The sequence below is a fragment of the Oncorhynchus keta genome, chromosome 1 (genome assembly GCF_023373465.1).
Source record: "Oncorhynchus keta strain PuntledgeMale-10-30-2019 chromosome 1, Oket_V2, whole genome shotgun sequence".
Lineage (NCBI taxonomy): Eukaryota > Metazoa > Chordata > Actinopteri > Salmoniformes > Salmonidae > Oncorhynchus > Oncorhynchus keta.
Genome location: NC_068421.1, coordinates 81,546,843 through 81,559,976, shown reverse-complemented (window position 1 = coordinate 81,559,976; position 13,134 = coordinate 81,546,843). Strand labels below are relative to the sequence as shown.

Below are 13,134 nucleotides of genomic sequence, written 5' to 3'. Positions count from 1 at the left end.
CTGACATGACCTTGTCTGGTAAAGACTGACTCCAGACGGCAAACACCAGAAATAGCAAGAAACAGATCTTGACTTAAGTTGCGTTGCACAGAGCGTCCTGCTCACTCTGATCTGAAGAAACATAAAGAAACATTACAAGTCCACTTCGGGTTACCTTCATCGACTCAACAGCACCAACCATCTTTACCACCCAACATGAAACCACCCATGGATCAGCCAAAAGGACAGGTTCCACCCTCTTCAAAAATCACACTCCCTCTGGATCAAACATATCTTTATCATAACCATGTCCATCAATGCAAGGCTCGGGCTCAGAGTTCCTCACAACACCTTCTACCACTTCCATTTCACCTCCAGAACTCAAACTGGCGTCTGGCTCACTGTTTGAATTTGACACCAATCTTCCTCGATATACCATCTCCCTTGTTATTGCTCGCTTCAACAGATTCAGACACATTCTCTGCCTCCCTCAGTCTTTTCAATGTTCAACTTTTCCAAGCCGACATCTCTTTTTAGCGAGAGACCTGCTAAGCCCTGTAGTCCCTCTACCTCTTCTTCGATGGTGTTTACCGGCGGTTGGCATCCAATGTTAATGCTGCATTGCCGACACCAGCTGGACAGGGTGTTGAATAAGAAACTTTGTGGGAAAGGGGGAAAACGACATCATACAAAATTAAGCACGTCAACTAAGAAAACCCATCCCACTTCTTAGCCTAGTGGTTAGAGCGTTGGACTAGTAACCGGAAGGTTGCGAGTTCAAACCCTCGAGCTGACAAGGTACAAATATGTCGTTCTGCCCCTGAACAGGCAGTTAACCCACTGTTCCCAGGCCGTCATTGAAAATAAGAATATGTTCTTAACTGACTTGCCTGGTTAAATAAAGGTAAAATTAAAAAAATTATTTAAAAAATTAAAAATCACTGTCCACTCCAAAATACATCCCAACACAGGCTCAGGGGCCTGCGATGGCAGAACATTCACTGACAGGATTTCATGCACGGCCTCGGCTGTGAAATCACTTAGAATTTTTTAGACTTCTTCTCTGCTGGTGCTGTGCAGTTTATGACCATTGCAATCGATAATCCAAGTTCCCCTTTTTAACATGTAGCATTTCACTATCCCTCAGTAGATGAGAAACCTTCACTAGTCGTGATAGCTAAGAATGATAATCAGTCTCTGTCACTGGTGTAATGTCATTTTTATTACATCATCATTTCTCATTCAAAATGTGTTCCTACAGATGTAGGCCTAGCCTATAGAATATTATTACAGAATATGCAGAAAGGAAAGGAAAAGGGGGATACCTAGTCGGTTGTCCAACTGAATGTATTAAACTGAAATGTGTCTTCTGCATTTAACTCTCTGAATCAGAGAGGTGCGGGGGGCTATCTGAATTGACATCCACGTCTTCGGCGCCCGGGGAACAGGGTGTTGACTGCCTTGCTCAGGGCCAGAATGATAGATTTTTACCTTGCCAGCTCGGGGATTTGATCCAGCAACCTTCCGGTTACTGGCCCAACACTCTAAATACATACTCCAATTGGAACGTTGGCCTAAGCCAATCACTGTCAATCGTGAATGATAATTCTTCACGTTTTATCTGTGAAAAGTCCAGACTGTGTAGGCAAGCCAATCATTTGATCTCATTCAGTTTCAAGGGAATATGCATTTAGATCTGTTTGAATTACTGTTTTGTGAGCAAATTATAGTAGATGGTGTTAAACTGTTAGTCTTTGTCGTATTTTGTTTTATTCAAAGAATATATCCTTTCTTGTGGCACGCGCAGTTGAGTGTTGGCCGCATTAGGAAAGAAATGTGACTATTCAGCTTCAGCTATCCATGATAAAATCTCACTAGAAATGAAGAGGTGTTTTTGGCGTAAAAATAACATTACGCCAAAATAGTAACTATGCTATGCTTTTGTATTAGGTTATGTTATGTCAAATACTAATTCATCATTTTGGGATCTTGTGGGACATTGATTCAGCTTCAGAAATCATTTTCCAGATAGATTTTTCTCAGCTCCGTGTATTCTCAAATTTGAAAGAGTAAGGGAGTGCTGCTCCCTTGTGTTCCGGCAGCATTACTCCCCTCTGTATGCATCTGTTTGCTGAATTATTGAGCAGTGAAAGGTATCATAAGAGATGCCTCCGTAATCTCCACTAACTCTTACCATGCTCCCTCCACAGCTGTCGTTCGGTGTGCATAAGGTTCAGATGAAGTTCCTCCACCTCTTGAGCACAGAGGCCAGTCAGGACATTACCTTCCACTGTCTGAGTGACCCTCCCTTCAGCCCCACAAACACCTACAGTGCTGACGACCCAGGACAGGAGTATCAGGCCAGACCACCAAGGTTTAGGGGATGGAACGGACAGATGTTTGAGGCAGACACTCTACTTGAACCTCACATGCTACTAGACGAATGCAGGGTAAGGAGCCGGAGAGAGGAAGAGATATATGATGATTTCACTTCAGACCTGGGCCTGCATTCATAAAGCATTTCAAAGTAGCATTGCTAATCTAGGATCAGGTCCTCCCTGTCCATGTAATCTTATTCATTATAATCTAAAAGGCAAAACTGATCCTAGATCAGCACTCCTACTTTGAGACTTTGTGAATACGGGCATCCATTGTGTGTCAATGACTTCATATTGTATATTTTCCCTTCTAGATCCAAGATGGCAGCTGGCACCAGTCACGCTTCTTCTTCCATACTCAGGACAGCTACGAGCTCCCCATAATTGATATACAGGAGCAACCTTTGTCACAGTCCAACGATCTGCGCCACCTCGAGGTGGGACCTGTCTGCTTCCTGTGAGGTCATTATCCATCGCTAGCCTGCCTGTCCAAAATATAAACTATAAAAAACGAGTATGGCATAAGCAGGCCAAAATGGCTGCTCACCAAACCAAAGAGAGATCTCTATAAGCCCAAGCAGAGTTGGTCAGGTCTGCTCCCCCATGTGGGAGACCCTTTATGGAGTGTTAGCGAGTGTCAAATGCCCTGTCCAATCGATGGCAGACTTCTGTGGAAGAACTCAGTCCATAGCAAACTAGGCCAGCTTACAGTAAGATGGCCTCAGGAGAGCAGTGTATACCAATATTTATCAAATAAATGTGTAAAGTGTGCCTGTTTGGTTTTTGTTTTTCAAAAGATGCTTGAGTTCGTTGGACAGTTGGTCCCTGGACTCAGGACAGGGCTCATCAACACAACACCGTCCTAAAACTCAAATCCTGTGCCTCCCTCCCTACTGCCCACCCCCATCCTCCTTCTCCCCCATATTCACCCTCCCAGCCATCCTCAGAAGGGGCCTAGCTATCCGAAGGAAAGCTCTAGGGGCTTTGTAACAGGAATACTGTACAACAAAAGCTTCCTAAGAGTGCAATAGCTTGTGAATTAAGAGTGAGAGATTTCATATTGCAATTTCAATCAAAGGTCAACTGCCAGCTCGGACCGCAATTTTGTTTATTTTTAATGTTTGAATCTGTTGTCCAACACAGCTGGATGTTTACACCTTGGGTAAGTCCAAAATGGCACCATATTCCCTATGTAATGCACTAGGTTTAACCAGGGCACATAGAGCTCAAATGTAGTGCACTAAATCAGGAATATGGTTCTATTTTGGACATTTGTGTGCAAGACCCTTGAAAGATGGTGCTCTACCTCCTGCTTGTATGCCTTCTATAGGTGCTAGTGTCAAGTAATTCTTTGTCCTTATGTACCGGTTACATCAAGATCTGTTATAAGAGTACTTATTTGAAATTTATATGAAACATTTGTTGATGAATTACATATTTTTTAGCTTTTACTCTTCATTTTATTTGGTAGGTGGTAACGTAACCTATCATTGGTGCTGCAACAGACACAAGAGCGTGAAACATCAGTGAGTTGTGAGACATTTTTCCTGTGTATATTTTGACATTATATTGTTGATTATTTATATCCTTTGTTTTTGTTCACATTACTGTACCCCAATAAATTATACTCTCAGAGATCTATTTGGTCAACTCCAACTTAGTCCAAATAACTATTTATGTAAAAAATGGTATTTGTATACTATGTACACACATTATGTGACTGTTCATTGTATATGTTCACATTCACTACAATGGGGGTTGATAGCTCATACTGGCAGCTAGCATAGGCCAGAGTCAGAACACATCAGAAATAGCAATGATCTTGTTCTTAAGTTATGTTACGTTGAAAAAAGTGTAATTAAATAAGTAAATGCTCTCGAGGAATAAAGTTAAAATTGTGTAAATATGAAATATATTGACATTAAATAAATGAAATGTTTTAATCCCAAAATAGTAAATACCGTCTTGTTATTTTGTTGATGTTCATAACAGTATTTCTGAAGTCCAACAGTGACATGGTTAAAAACTGCAATTAGAGATAGCTACTTATCATTAGCAGCGCAACTTCAGATTTCCAATACTCATAAGTCTCTATTATTTTTCCAAATTTTGAGAAGTCCAAGTCCAACACGCCCCTCTGGCATCAAACTCGAAAATCTGTTTTTCATTGAAATCGTTTGAATTCTTGACACCCACTCTCACAGTTCCAGCAACATTTAAACTTCGCTGGAAGCTGTATAGATACTGGTAACATGGAGAGTTACTGGTAATAAGGAGGGGTTTTTTTTTACGATTAAAAACAATGCATGCAATGTAGGCTACATATAAACATCACTTGGGCTTTTCCTTCTTAACACAATACTAGCATGGACCTTTAAACTTGACAAAGATCCTATGGAATGACAAGCACTGTGTTACCATGGATAGGGACAAAGCAAATAAACTATGAGAAACAAAATGGCTGACTTCCCTTGAGATCGATACTAAGAACAGTTTGGATTCAGATGTTTGCTCTTGTTTGACCCGACTTTGATACTGTTGCGTTTGTCTCCTCCAAACAAAGATACAAGAAAAACAATGCATATTTTGTTAATTTCTTTTCATTAGACATCAGCTCATCTCTCCTGGGCCTGGTCAATCTGGGTTAGAAAGGCTTTAGTTTTATAATGGTCAGCTTCAGTCCTCAGAACAACACAGCTCCTATTGATGTACATGGGCCTACACACAGAGTAAGAGAGAGGCTGGCTGACAGACTGACATGCAGCACATGATAGAGAGGGGGGGGGATCTTCCACGCATCAAATGTCCTATATTACACGAATACCAACACCAGGGGGCGCTTTTCTGCATTGTCAAGACAAACCGGAATACATCCGTCACATATTTTTCTCCACGTATAGCGGAAGACGGTAAACTTCAGACTGCTTTGATTGAAACAGAGCTTCGAGAGAGTAATTTCTAGAAATGCTTACAAGTAAGCTGCCTTCGGTGGATACAGTCGCAGCTGCTGAAAGCCACGTCGATAATGACCGTTTGGGAGACGAACTCAAAGGAAACAAAATAAAACTATCCCTGGCAAAGTAAGAAGGCAGCTAAGCTAGCTAAGCTAACGCTTGGTGGGCTAGATGGTGTCTAGCTCAATAACACAGCAAGCTCGCTTACCTAGCCATAGTGATTACTACTATCTTACCTTGCTATGTCTCTGAATGTATGTAAAATAATTGTGGCAGGTTATATTTGTAGCTAAAATAACAAGCTATCAGGAAAGCACATGGGTTACCACGTGCTGTGATGTCCACGCCCCTTTGAGTCTGGCGATGTCGAGTGTTTGTTGAACATGGTTTATCATTTATTTCCTACAGTTGTGGTGTGTGTGGCTCTGAAGTGGCGAATTATAGATGTCCCGGTTGCCTCAAACACTCGTGCAGGTAAGAGGAGAGACATCTTGTGCATCTCAATAGTATAAAGTGACTTGCTCTCCCTTTATTTCATGTGCACTGATAGGAAAGACAATGGGAAGCAGTGAGGTTCTGTGTTATACACTATAGCCCTTGCCATATCATATGTGATGGAATATTATTTGCTGTTTTCGAATTGAAGCAACCCTAACAAAGTTCTCAATTCTATATTCCTCGTGTCCTTTCTTCTCGTCTCCTTAAAACTCAAGCTGTTTATAAGACTATGGCTATGTGTGCCCCAATTGGCACATTTTCCCCTATAGGTCTATTGCACTACTCAACCTCTGGTCAAAAGTACTGCCAATCAGCCCTGCTCAAAGGTAGTCTACTATATAGGGGAAATGGTGCCATTTGGGGCTCAACCCATCTCCCCAGGTGTTTAAGAACCTCTACTTATTTTAATATCAAGATGGGAGCAATTTATCTTCAGGTTTTTATAACAAGGTCAGTGTTTAAAAAAAACATGTTTTAAGATTAGGTGGTGGGCTAGACTGCACCTCCTCCAAGGTCAGAAATTGATTGGGTAACCCTTCTACAGCCAAGATGACAGTAAAGCCTAGGCCTAATCAAAGGATTTTCAGCTATGTAACAAAAATGTGAAGGTAGGCTATTCTTGAGTGCTGTTTGTGTAGGTATGTGCAAGTAAGACAACTGTATCAGTGTTTTTGAAAGATGGACATGTCCAGGTGATTCATCTCAGCTGTGGTATGAAGCTATAAAATCCAAGTCCCAGAAAGCAAGTGAAGCCTACTTAGAAATACCTTTCAGCTTTCAATCTCAGCCTGAATGGCACTATCAAAATTGCTCCTTCTCACATCTCAATAAGATTTAGAGGTAATTTGCACATTTCTCAAATGGCTCCCCATTGTTGTGGGCAGCCATTGACATTCCTCAAATAGTTTGTGGAGATGGTCTGAAAGACCCCTGCCAAGTACCTCTCTGTCAGCAAGTGTCTGAAATGGATTGTGATTTATGAATGTCTGTGTTTGGATCACATCCCAACTGTTCATTAAAAGAAACAAGGCCCTAGAGAGAACCACACCAAGATCCCTTGACATTATTATGGACGTTTTCATTTAGTCTGCAGTCCTACCACGGATGAAAATGGGACTACAGATTCAAATGGGCTACACTATATATGTGGACACCAACTCGTTGAACATCTCATTCCAAGATCATGTGCACTAATATGGAGTTGGTCCCCCAATATGCTGCTTATAACAGCCTCCACTCTTCTGGGAAGGCTTTCCACTAGATTTCTGTATGGACATTGCTTTGTGCAAAGGGGCATTATCCCGCTGAAACAGGGAAGGGCCTTCCTCAAACTTTTGGCACAAAGTTGGAAGCGCAGAATCATCTAAAATGTCATCATTGTATGCTATAGCATTAAGATTTCCCTTCAACGTAACCTATCATTGGTGCTGCAACAGACACAAGAGCGTGAGACATCAGTGAGTTGTGAGACATTTTTCCTGTGTATATTTTTACATTATATTGTTGATTATTTATATCCTTTGTTTTCGTCTGTCGTACTGCCAGATAGTGAAGCGTGATTCATCACTCCAGAGAACGTGTTTCCACTGCCCCAGAGTCTAATGGCCGCAAGCTTTACACCACTCAACGCTTGGCATTGCACATGGTGATCTTAGGCTTGTGTGCGGCTGCTCGGCCATGGAAACCAATTTCATGAAGCTCCTGACAAATAGTTATTGTGCTGACATTGCTTCCAGAGGCAGTTTGGAACTTAGTAGTGAGTGTTGCAAACGAGGATAGACAATTTTTACGCGCTTCAGCACTCGGCCGGCCCATTCTGTGAGTATGCGTGTCATTCCACTTTGCGGCTGAGCCGTTGTTGCTCCTAGACGTTTCCACTTCGTAATAAACTCATCAAAAAAAAGAAACATCCTCTCACTGTCAACTGCGTTTATTTTCAGCAAACGTAACGTGTAAATATTTGTATGGCCTTAAGATTCAACAACTGAGACATAAACTGAACAAGTTCCACAGAAATGTCATAATGTGTCCCTGAACAAAGGGGGGGTCACAATCAAAATTAACAGTCAGTATCTGGTGTGGCAAGCAGCTGCATTAAGTACTGCAGTGCATCTCCATATGGACTGCACCAGATTTGCCAGTACTTGCTGTGAGATGTTACCCCACTCTTCCACCAAGGCACCTGCAAGTTCCTGGACTTTTCTGGGGGGAATGGCCCTAGCCCTCACCCTCCGATCCAACAGGTCCCAGATGTGCTCAATGGGATTGAGATCCGGGATTTTCGCTGGCCATGGCAGAACACCAACATTCCTGTCTTGCAGGAAATCAAGCACAGAACGAGCAGTATGGCTGGTGGCATTGTCATGCAAGAGGGTCATGTCAGAATGAGCCTGCAAGAAGGGTACCACATGAGGGAGGAGGATGTCTTCCCTGTAACGCACAGCATTGAGACTGCTCTTGTCATTGCATGTAGTCTGATGATGCTGTGACACACTGCCCCAGACCATGACGGACCCTCCACCTCCAAATCAATCCCACTCCAGAGTACAGGCCTCGGTGTAACGCTCATTCCTTTGACGATAAATGTGAATCCGACCATAACCCCTGGTGAGACAAAACCGTGACTTGTCAGTGAAGAGCACTTTTTGCCAGTCCTGTCTGGTCCAGCGGCGGTGGGTTTGTGCCCGTAGGCGACGTTGTTCCCGGTGATGTCTGGTGAGGACCTGCCTTACAACAGGCCTACAAGCCAAGCCTCTCTCAGCCTATTGTGGGCAGTCTGAGCACTGATGGAGGGATTGTGCTTTCCTGTAACTCGGGCAGTTGTTTCCATCCTGTACCTGTCCCGTAGGTGTGATATTCGGATGTACCGATCCTGTGCAGGTGTTACACGTGGTCTGCCACTGCGAGGACAATCAGCTGTCCTCCCTGTAGCGCTGTCTTAAAGCATGTTTGTTCAATATGGTTATTACTCTGTTACACATCCTTATCAAAAAGAGTATGTGGGAATTGCAATTTATTGCCCTGGCCACATCTGCAGTACTCATGCTTCCTTGCAGCATGCCTAAGGCACGTTCACGCAGATGGGCAGGGACCCTGGGCATCTTTCTTTTGGTGTTTTTCAGAGTCAGTAGAAAGGCCTCTAGTGTCTTAAGTTTTCATACCTGACCTTAATTGCCTACTGTCTGTAAGCTGTTAGTGTCTTAACGTCCGTTCCACAGGTGCATGTTCATTGTTTATGGTTCATTGAACAAGCATGGGAAACAGTGTAAACCCTTTACAATGAATATCTGTATCGTTTTTTGGATTTTTACGACTTATCTTTGAAAGACCGGGCCCTGAAAAGGGGACTTTTTTTTTTTTTGCTGAGTTTAGTAGGACTTACAGTTGACCGGGGCAGCTCTAGCAGGGCAGAAATTTGACAAACTGACTTGTTGGGAAGGTGGCATCCTATTACGGTGCAACGTTGAAAGTCACTGAGCTCTTCAGTAAGGCCACTCTACTGCCAGTGTTTGTCTATAGAGATTGCATGGCTGGGTGCTCGATTTTATACACCTCTCAGCAATGTATGTGGCTGAAATAGCCAAACCCACTAATTTGAACGGGTATCCACATACTTGTGTGTTTGTTGTATGTGGTCCCTAACAAATAAATACCGTGGATGGGATGGATGAAAGGGCACATTTGGGCTGGTTGAAATGAATGAGTGTTTTAAGCCTTGAAGAATGTGACTGACTGCAAAACACATTTCACACGTGTTGGTTAGTATCTATTCTATGTAGGGAATGAAAGTCATCAATCCAGAAGAGGGTTTTCAAAACATTACTGCACTGGTGTGTGTACTGCCCTGATCACCAGAGGTATAGCTTGGCTTAGCTTAGGTCAAATAATACCTTGGACCTTGGAGTTAGTAATAATATAAACTAGCTGGTGTCAACCAGTTATAGGCCTTGGAGTTAGTAATAATATAAACCAGCTGGTGTCAACCAGTTATAGGCCTTGGAGTTAGTAATAATATAAACTAGCTGGTGTCAACCAGTTATAGGCCTTGGAGTTAGTAATAATATAAACTAGCTGGTGTCAACCAGTTATAGGCCTTGGAGTTAGTAATAATATAAACTAGCTGGTGTCAACCAGTTATAGGCCTTGGAGTTAGTAATAATATAAACCAGCTGGTGTCAACCAGTTATAGGCCTTGGAGTTAGTAATAATATAAACCAGCTGGTGTCAACCAGTTATAGGCCTTGGAGTTAGTAATAATATAAACCAGCTGGTGTCAACCAGTTATAGGCCTTGGAGTCAGTAATAATATAAACCAGCTGGTGTCAACCAGTTATAGGCCTTGGAGTCAGTAATAATATAAACCAGCTGGTGTCAACCAGTTATAGGCCTTGGAGTTAGTAATAATATAAACCAGCTGGTGTCAACCAGTTATAGGCCTTGGAGTTAGTAATAATATAAACCAGCTGGTGTCAACCAGTTATAGGCCTTGGAGTTAGTAATAATATAAACCAGCTGGTGTCAACCAGTTATAGGCCTTGGAGTTAGTAATAATATAAACCAGCTGGTGTCAACCAGTTATAGGCCTTGGAGTTAGTAATAATATAAACCAGCTGGTGTCAACCAGTTATAGGCCTTGGAGTTAGTAATAATATAAACCAGCTGGTGTCAACCAGTTATAGGCCTTGGAGTCAGTAATAATATAAACCAGCTGGTGTCAACCAGTTATAGGCCTTGGAGTTAGTAATAATATAAACCAGCTGGTGTCAACCAGTTATAGGCCTTGGAGTTAGTAATAATATAAACCAGCTGGTGTCAACCAGTTATAGGCCTTGGAGTTAGTAATAATATAAACCAGCTGGTGTCAACCAGTTATAGGCCTTGGAGTTAGTAATAATATAAACTAGCTGGTGTCAACCAGTTATAGGCCTTGGAGTTAGTAATAATATAAACCAGCTGGTGTCAACCAGTTATAGGCCTTGGAGTTAGTAATAATATAAACTAGCTGGTGTCAACCAGTTATAGGCCTAACTCGTTTATAGTTCCCTTACCCAATCACTCACACAGTGAGTCTCAGGTGAAACCGACGTAGAGGATTTCAATCTGTCAGAGGAGAGGAAGAGAAGGGTCTTCCTTCAGTGGCACACAGACATTTCCCAGCATGCAGTGAGACATCTCCAGTCTGATTTACACCTCTACATCATTCTGCCTTCTATCCCCAGTCTTCTGTTCTCCATCCTTCCATCCCCAGTCTTCTGCTACCATAATGCAACTCTACCCATAGTGAAAGACTGGGTTCTGCTCTGCATTTTTCCAGACCTGCTGTTAGTTTTAAGTAGCCACTTTATTAAGAAAATTGCAGAGTTTGTATTCTACAATGTGCCTAAATGGATGCTTTGTCCTTGGACATACAGCTGATACTGTATGTTGTGTTCATGGATGAACCAAAACCTCTACACAGCTTATTTTCTCGCTATAGTTCTAGTGCTGACTGTACCAGAAGAGCAAACTTTGATAAAATGTTATTTAAAAATGTTCTTTTATTTTTGGGGATTTTTAACCTAGCTTGCCCTGTGTGAAGAAGCACAAAGAGGAGTCAGGATGCAGTGGAGTTCGAGATAAGACTGCCTTTGTGGCCCTGTCCAAGATGGATGAGATGAACCTACTCAGCGGTGAGACACTCCCTCTGCTGTGTGTGTGCGCATGCATGCGTGTGTAATGGTCAGGTTTGTGGATGGCATGACTCCCTGGAAAGCAATGATTGTTGCTGAGTGAATGGACTATCCTGGCTAAACAAAGATTCATTGAATTGTGTGTAACTGGGGTCTCCTTTGTGGCCCTGCTAGACTACAGGTTCCTTGAGGACACGGGGAGGCTGGCAGACAGTGCCAACAGAGATTCCCTGGTCCGCGGCCCTCCTGTTAACTTTAGAGTAAGTCATTCATCCACCACCTCTCATTTAATTGATTGAATTTGTGATATATTTATATCAGACAACTCTACATGGTGAGGGAGAAACTCACATCAACCAGAAGTTTGACAGTGGGACAGGCGGGGTGACGGACAGGCGGGGTGACGAAGTAGGATGATGATTCCTTCTATCGGGCTCACACCAGAAAGACTTGGAGAGTGTTATGCTTGTCTAAACCGCAATATTGATTTCTATTTTCATAATATCTTTGTGTTTCTTGGAGCACACTAGAGCATTTCTAACTTGCCTCACAAAATCTTTTTTGGAACTGAATTCTTTATATGATTTAAATTGTGTGGTTTGGGGGTTTCTCTGTGCCTCCATGGCTCTTCAGGTAACTGTGGTTTGAGCAGAGCTGGAACCCATAACCACAGACATTCATTGAAAATGGCACTTTCAGGGACCGACTCAGTCTGCCAGCCCAGTCCTTACCTGGATTCATTTAAGACTATTACATGCAGCATTTTATAATGGCTTGAGGTAATGTGTTTTTGCTTCGGTCTGGTTCAGTGGTCACAAATCTATCAATAAAATAAGAATGATACTTCTTAGTGAAATAGGGGGGGAAAGTCTGTCTGGCAAGTAATGTGAATGTCTGGCAAGTAATGGGAATGTCTATCTGGGCTGTGGCCTTCCAGAACCTTCTACGTATAATGGTCTAATGTCATACATAGAGACGCTAGCGTCCCACCTTGTTCCATAAAGTCTCTTTTATATCCAAAAACCTCAGTTTTGTTCTCATTTTCTTCAGTAATCCACAGGCTCAAACGCAGTCACAACAGGCAGACAAAAAAATCCAAATTGTATCCGTAAAGTTCATAGAAACATGTCAAACGATGTTTATATTTCATCCTCAGGTTGTTTTTAGCCTAAATAATCAATAATATTTCAACCGGACAATAACGTTGTCAATATAAAAGGTAAACAAGAAAGGCACTCTCTCGGTCGCGCACATGAAAAAGCTCTGTGACACTGCAGGGTCCACTCATTCAGACTGCTCTTACTCCCTCATTTTTCAGAATACAAGCCTGAAACTATTTCTAAAGACTGTTGACATCTAGTGGAAGGCATAGGAACTGCAATTTGAGTCAATGGATACTGTAATGGCATTGAATAGAAAATGACAACAAAACAAAATCCTACTTCCTGAATGGATTTTTCTTAGGTTTTCACCTGCCAAATCAGTTCTGTTTTACTCAGACAATATTTTAACAGTTTTGGAAACTTTAAATTGTTTTCTATCCAAATCGACCAATTATATGCATATCCTATCTCCTGGGCCTGACGGCAGTTTAATTTGGGCATGCATTTCATCCAAAATTCCAAATGCTGCCCCCTACCCTAGTGAAGTTAACTA

At 42.2% G+C, this 13,134-nt stretch overlaps 2 protein-coding genes across 2 annotated transcripts in view; both read left to right on the top strand.

Annotated features, from left to right (window-relative positions):
- Window positions 1-4,331, top strand: part of LOC118375277 (collagen alpha-1(XXIV) chain) — a 237,162-nt gene extending 232,831 nt beyond the window's left edge. Inside the window, exons 59-60 of the mRNA XM_052462099.1 lie at window positions 2,190-2,429; window positions 2,672-4,331. Coding sequence (XP_052318059.1) covers window positions 2,190-2,429; window positions 2,672-2,818 — 387 coding nt within the window. The 3' untranslated portion in view covers window positions 2,819-4,331. The remainder of the gene's footprint in view (window positions 1-2,189; window positions 2,430-2,671) is intronic.
- An 883-nt stretch (window positions 4,332-5,214) lies between these two features.
- Window positions 5,215-13,134, top strand: part of znhit6 (zinc finger HIT-type containing 6) — a 45,753-nt gene continuing 37,833 nt past the window's right edge. Inside the window, exons 1-4 of the mRNA XM_035761789.2 lie at window positions 5,215-5,437; window positions 5,720-5,785; window positions 11,372-11,478; window positions 11,653-11,738. Coding sequence (XP_035617682.1) covers window positions 5,322-5,437; window positions 5,720-5,785; window positions 11,372-11,478; window positions 11,653-11,738 — 375 coding nt within the window. The 5' untranslated portion in view covers window positions 5,215-5,321. The remainder of the gene's footprint in view (window positions 5,438-5,719; window positions 5,786-11,371; window positions 11,479-11,652; window positions 11,739-13,134) is intronic.